The sequence below is a fragment of the Vombatus ursinus genome, unplaced genomic scaffold (assembly GCF_900497805.2).
Source record: "Vombatus ursinus unplaced genomic scaffold, bare-nosed wombat genome assembly UNPS02014863.1, whole genome shotgun sequence".
In the NCBI taxonomy this organism is placed as follows: Eukaryota; Metazoa; Chordata; class Mammalia; order Diprotodontia; family Vombatidae; genus Vombatus; species Vombatus ursinus.
This window is the reverse complement of record NW_020954641.1, coordinates 8,094,039-8,101,145: the sequence shown is the minus strand read 5'-3', so window position 1 is coordinate 8,101,145 and position 7,107 is coordinate 8,094,039. Positions and strand designations below refer to the sequence as shown.

The 7,107-nt window shown below is 38.7% G+C and overlaps 1 protein-coding gene across 3 annotated transcripts in view; it reads right to left on the bottom strand.

The window, feature by feature from the left end:
* The window catches only part of FBXW11 (F-box and WD repeat domain containing 11), an 89,104-nt gene that overhangs the window by 28,307 nt on the left and 53,690 nt on the right, over nucleotides 1-7,107 (bottom strand). For all 3 annotated transcript variants that reach the window (XM_027841832.1, XM_027841834.1, XM_027841833.1), the window contains one exon: nucleotides 1,454-1,679. In XM_027841832.1, the coding sequence (XP_027697633.1) occupies nucleotides 1,454-1,679 (226 nt within the window). The remainder of the gene's footprint in view (nucleotides 1-1,453; nucleotides 1,680-7,107) is intronic.

The following is a 7,107-nucleotide window of genomic DNA, read 5'->3' as shown; positions in this document are numbered from 1 at the left end:
CGGAAGAGAAAGGTCACAGTTTGCTCTTCCAGGGAAGGAAAAAATATGGCAGGTAACATTGCATTGTAACAAAAGGAGCAAAGAGTATTTTTTTTGCTCTAAGCACCCCGGCTGCTTAAACACCTCATACAGAAATCTATTAGAAGGAAAAGTGTTAGAGTCAGCATATTGTGAGGCACGCCAGAGTTAGGGCGGCCCCCAGGCCTTTGGGTTAGTAGTCCCAGAAGCCTACTGAAAAGGGCCTTGTTCTAGCACTTGTGCTAAGTCCCCTGAGGCCCAGAGTCCAGGGATGCTAGTGACCAGAGAGAGTTAGACTATCCATACTTCCAAGTGGACTCTAAATATAATAATGTAGCTCTGGTGTGAAAGCAAGGGGCCAGACATAATAACACTGCCTTTGCCTCAAGTACCAGTTGCTTTACTACCCCCAACCTTGAGATGGAAGCGGCAGTCCTACTTTATGCACGGACCGACATTGCCACTGTCCTGAATCTTTCGATCTGTAACATCCTCCTCTGAAGCGACACAAGATGCGCAAAGAAATCAATCCACTGAGCCACAGCCAAACTTAAATTGAAGGGACCATAACCAAGGTGGACTCAATAAAGCAAAGGAAGGCTCAAGGAGTAAGTGCACATAAATTCACCGGAGCCCTTATCAAGGAAACTCATGAACTTTTACATGGAAATAAGCATTCTGAACTTTGGAATCGTTTCAAGAAATCCAAACAAGAGACTGAGAGAAACCTACCACTAAAACACAACTTTTAAGCCCAAATTCTGATGTAGTTCACCTGGAGACATTAAGACTTGTGAGCATGTGTTTGCATATGGGAATATTTTAATTGGTGTGAAAAATATCTCCCAATGCATACTCTGCAATCACTAATGCATACTTCAACTTACAGAGCTGCCTGGGGCCTTGTGAGATTAATCCACTTGCTCATCATTAAGCTGCTAATGTTTCAGGCACAGGGCCACTAGGTGGCGAAAGAACACCAGACCTGGAGTCAGGAAGCCTCATCTTTCTGAGTTTGAATCTGGCCTCAGACATTTTACTAGCTGTGTGACCCTGGGCAAGTCACTTAACCTTGTTTGCCTCAGTTTCCTCATTTGTAAAATAAACTGGAGAAGGAAATGATATACCACGTCAGTATTTTTGCCAAGAAAACCCCAAATAGGGTCACCAAGAGTTGGACACAACAATTACTGGATGTTTCAGAGGCAAAAATATTGGCATTCAATATTATATGGTTCATAGTTACTCATATGTTAAATCACTGATAAAATTACCTAAAACACACTATTATGTTTGATTTAACTTTCTCTAATTTTTCACATATGAAAATATAAATGTAAATGGCATTAAAACTGGAAAGTTTTTAACACTAATTCACACTGCAAAAACACAGAACTCTACCACCTGGTTTTTCAAGACACAAATATATACTTACCTGGTAAAGCAGTGATGAAGTCCCGTTGCAACATGGGCTTCAGGTAAGAGTTAATATGTCCATGCTGATAATGACACATTCGTGAAATCAGATGCTCCACAAATTCAACCTGATCTGATTCAGACCACTGGTCAAAATACTTAATACACAAGTCCTTTTCTTTTTGGTAATTTCCTTCAGATGGTCGCTTCCTGGAGACTATCACAGATGATGTTCCATTACTTATCTAGTTTAGAAAAACAAAAAATCATCATGATGAGTAAACTGCCAGTTAAGTTTAAAGCAACTTCTCATATGATCTAAATTATTTCAAAGAATGAGCAAACAAATACATTCATCCCTCAACTTAATAAAATAGTGCATCCAAAAGTTTATGAGGAAAATCTGTAAATCCAGAGCTAAAATACCATGAATACTTATATAACACCTTCAAGTGAATGAATGAAAAAGCATGCTTACTAAATGCCAAGCAGGTGCTGAGCTGGAAGTCCCTGCCTACAAGCAGGTTGTATTTTAAATGGGGGAAACAATAGAGAGGGGAGTGGCAGCCAGGGAGAGTCATCGAGGAGAATAGATCAACAAACCCCATCCAGGAATAATGAGTAGATAGTTTTCCAGAACTGGAGGGAGGGGTGAGGAAGGTGTGGCAGTGGGTGAAGAGGCAGGGGTGGAGGTGGTTGGAAAGGAGGCAGTAAAGTCAAGCATGACTGGGGCTTTCCTGAAAGTGTTCTAGGATGGAAAGTCACCAATCAGAAAAGTGGGACCTCTGGATAAGAGAAAGAGGAAAAACAAGACCTTTTCTTTCTCCTTTTTAATACAAAAGTGTCATAATAATGTAATAAATTCAATTATACATGATTTGTTTGTAAGCTCAAAAGTAAATGATCAAACTGGAATAATAAATAAACCTCAAAATGCTGACATTGGAAGCAGAAGTGATGATAGTGGTTGGTTGTGAGATAATTTCAAGGTGGCAGTGGTGATGAAAAGGAAGTTTTTATTGTCTCATAAGGATCATCAGAGTTGAAAGGGGAGGAGAAAATTCAACTCCAACCTCGATTCATCTTCTAATTATGGTTAATCAGTCTGATTGTAAACACTGGAAGTTTAAAAAACTCCTACAATCCTTTCCAGGAGGGGGAAAGGGAAGAGAGGAAGAAGGGAGAACAGAAAAGAGGGGATGCAAATCCTCTCTGGTCTGAAAAGGAAGACAGACCCAACCCTTGGGGAATATCAAGACTGAGAGGGGAACTTAAAAAAAAAAGAAAAGAAAAGAAAAGAAAAGCATCTCACAGAATGGTGTGATAGGACCATGTATGTATGTATGTATGTATGTATGTATGTATGTGTGTATACACTCAAAGTATGATCAGAAGCAGAAATTGGGAAATCCTAGAGATCTGTCTACCAAGAATGATTCATTCACCAATAATAGTAATTTATTAATTACAGCAAAATAACTGTTTACAAGTTGAAATTAAAAGATTTGGTCATTGTGCTAAGAATTAAAAGTCAGGCATCCATAAATAAAACTATGAATATATAAACATATCTAAATAGTTTAATACTTATTCAGAAGCAGCTAGGTGGTAGCTAAATGGTTGGAGCAATGGGCCTAGAGTTACTAAGAGCTGTATAACCCTAAGCAAATCACTTAACCTCTGGTTGCCTCAGTTTCTCATCTGTAAAAAGTAAAAAAACCTATGCTCAGCAGGGTTGTAAGGATCAAACGAGATGATTTGAAAAACCTGTAGCATACTGCCTGCCATATAGGAGTTATATAAATAGGTGCTAGACTCAGGTTTAAAGAAACCTGAATTCAAAATTTCCTCAGTTATCAATTATGTGACCCTCAGCCAAGTCAGTTATTGTTAGGATCAAATGGAATAATCTAGGCAAAGCTCTTTGCAAAATCTTAAATAGCTATATAAATGTTAGCCATTATATTAAGTGCCTTGCCCAAGGGCACAAAGCAGTAAGCAGCTGCTTACAGAGATTCAAACTTGGTTCTTCTGGCTCCAAATCCAGGCCCCTTTTCACTACACCTCACTGCTTTTCAAAAGTGACCTTATGTGTAGGACTCAAACCTATGCCAGAAAGTCCCATAAGATGAAGCCTAATATTTTAACCACTCAGTCAAGTCTGCACACCTGGCTTTTCCTATATTCTGGCCTTTGTTCAGCTCTCATTATAACCATTTCTGTGACCTTGAACAACTGTTTTCAATTGTCTGGACCTCAGTTTCCATATTGGTAAAATAAAGAGATTATACTAGATAATACCCAAGTTCCCTTTCCAGTTCTAAATCCTATGAAGCTTATGACTCTACAAGTACACTGGATCCCATTCCCTCCTGGCTTCTCCAGCAGATTACATCCAGAATCAAGCCTAAATCATTAGTGGTAACTGTGGATAGAGTAGATAGAGGCTGGGCCTGGAGACCGGAAAACTTGAGTTCAAATCCAGCCTCAGACACTTACGAGCTATGTCTGGGACAGTCACTTAATCTTGCTTCCTTCAGTTTCTTAATACTATAAAATGGAGAGAATAGTACTTACCTCACAGGATTGTTGTGAGGATTAAATGAGACAATATTTGTAAAAAGTGCTTAGCACTGAGTCTGGGATATAGTAGTTGCTACATAAATGCATATTCCCTTCCTATAATGCGCCACCCACCTCCTCTCAGATTTTTTCCCCACAGCTTCAACATCTTCCCATCCTTCAAAATAAAACAAAACCTCCACTAACCCCTCCCCTCCCCTCAGGCTATCCATCCTCTAACTCTCCTTTCTCAGCCCAGTTCCTAGAAAAAGCTGGGCCTGTACTCATTGCTTTCACCTCCTTTCCTCTTGCTTGCTCCTCAACCCTTTACAATCTGGTTTCCCACTTCATCCCTCAACTAAAAACTCCTCCCTCTGAAGTTACTAATGACACCCAGGTATAGCACAATTCCTGGCACACAGGAGGTACTTAATAAATACTAGTTGACAAATTCAATTACCAAATCTGATAGTCTTTTCTCAGACCTCATCCATCCCCATCTATCTGTCGCATGTGACACAGCTCACAACTCTTTTTCTCCTGAATACTCTCTCTTCTCAAGATGTTTCTAATACCATTTGCTCTCTCTGTGTTAACCTTCTTATGCATGCCTGACTATTCCTTTGTCTCCTTTGACTAATCATCATCCACATCACACCCTCTGACTATCGGTGTTTCCCAAGGTTCAGGTCCCAGACTTTCTTTCCTCTCTTTATACACTGTCCCTTGGTGATCACATCAGCTCCCATGGATTTAATTATCTTCTCTCTGTAGATGATTTACAGATCTATAGATCCATCTCTAGTCTCTCCCTTGAGCCAAATTCCTGAATCATCAATTGCCTTTTGAACATTTCAAACTAGATATATTCAAAACTGAACTCATTGTCTCCGCCCCCCTCTTCTTCCAGACTATGCTATCTATGTCAAAGGCACCACCATCCTTTCAATCTTCAAGTAACCTAAGCATTTTCACTACTTCACATATCCAATCAGTTACCCAACTGTGCTCATAATCTCTCTTGCTTCCAACCAATACCTTCTCTCCACCACAGCTACTACTTTATCACCTCTCTCTTGGATGAGCAATAGCCTCCTATTTAGTCTCCCTGCCTCAAGTCTCTCATCTCTATTCCATCCCACACACTGCTGCCAAAGGAACTGTCCTTATCTATGTCTCACCGTGTGACTCCCCCTCCCCCAAAGCAATTCCAACAGCTCCCTATTGGCTCTAAGATAAAATATAGAATCCTCTGTTTAGCTTTTAAAGCCTTCACAATCTGGCCCCAACCTATCTCCCAGCCTTACTGGACATCCCTCCCCCATTGTGATCCAGCCAAAATGGCCTATTTCCACACACAGAAGACTTCAACTTCCATTTCTATGCCTTTGCACTGGCAGAAGCACATGACTAGAATGTACTCCCTCCTTACCTCTAGTCTTAGAGAGTCTCTCTATTCCTTTAAGATGCATGTTGTACATGAAGCCTCTCCCAACACCTCCTGCCACCCCCAACCTGCCCCTAAACTTCTTTGAGTGACCTCTCCCTCCCCTCTCGTTTGTATTTATTCACTTCATAGTTCCATAAATATATATACATATACACACATATATTTGTATTTATTCACTTCATATTTATGTTGTGCATATTTAAATATGTACTTGTCTCTCTTGCTGAAATGTAAACCCCTTGTAAGCTGGGATTGTTTCTTTTGCATTCACCTCCCTTGGGCCTGATGCTTAATAAATGCTAACTGATTAATTGGTGATAGAAGCTACTGAACAACCTTGGAGGAGATTTTAGTAGCAGCTAACTAGAAATACTTGGAAAAAATCATTAGTGCTAAAAGAATTTTAAATAAGTATCTTTGTATTTGAACTGCTCTATCAAAATACTTGTCTAATTCATAAAAGATGTAACTTTCAAACTGTAACTGTTGCCTATACGGTATTGAACCTTTCTGAACTTTTATGTGGAAATATAGTTCCGATATTCTTTCCAAACATTTTTAAAAAAACAATCCTGAACTCAACCAACTGCTTTTCTACAAGCACACATAAACTATTTCCCCTTTTCCCTCCCCCGTATCTCAATTATTTATATCAGAAGAGGATGAGGAAGAACATAAAATTTTATAGCGATCTAGAGTTTCCCTTAGGTATTAGGACCTACATCAAACTAATTTTAATGTATGTCCAGAAAGACCCTAAAGGGTTTAACAAGTCTATCTTTTGTTTCTACTAAAGAGGAATGCTCTTAAATCATCCCAGAGAGGAGATATCTGTTAACGATAGTCAAAGGAAATTCATAGATCTACGATGATAAATGTATATGCCTAGACTTATAATCATGAGTTTCCGTCCGGTATCTAATGCAGTGGTCTCCAATAAATCAGAGGATGCATTGTTGTATTATGGGGGAAAAAAAAATCGATGGACTTGGTGACAGGAAATGCGTGGGTTTGAATACCAGCTCCTGGTACCTACTTAGACAAGTCACTTTAATTCCCTGAGTCTGGCTTTCTCCATATATAAAATGGAGATAATAATATTTAATATTACCTACTTTACAGGGTTGTTGTAATTCTGAAAGTGGTATATATATATGAATTATTTTTTTATCAGTATTAGGGTTATCTCACGAACCATGTTAGGCTGTATGAGAGGACATTTCTCTCACTATAAAATTTATGGAATTTATTATAGAGACACTTCTAGTACTCTATTATATCTGCAGGTTTTATTTTCCTTCCCTAGGATGAGGGAAGGAAGGACTCAATGGTACCAGATACCACCAGAGGGTAGCATGGAGCTGATAATTAAAATCTTGTGTGGTGAACTTAAAGGATAGATAAGCCTCATTTTTAGAAAATCCATTCTAAAATCAGATAGGTGAGATAATCGCTTAAATTCCTAGTACTTTTAGTATGTTTTAATGTTTATTAGCTATTTGACTAGCTGAATAAGAGCTAAAATGATAAAAACTATTGTCAACTGAAAAACCAATCAGAAATGAAGAGAAAATACCTCTGAAATTAAAATATAAAAATAAGGGGAAAGAATTTTCAGGAATATCAAATCTGAATTTTTCCACTTCATTTGGAGTCAGAAA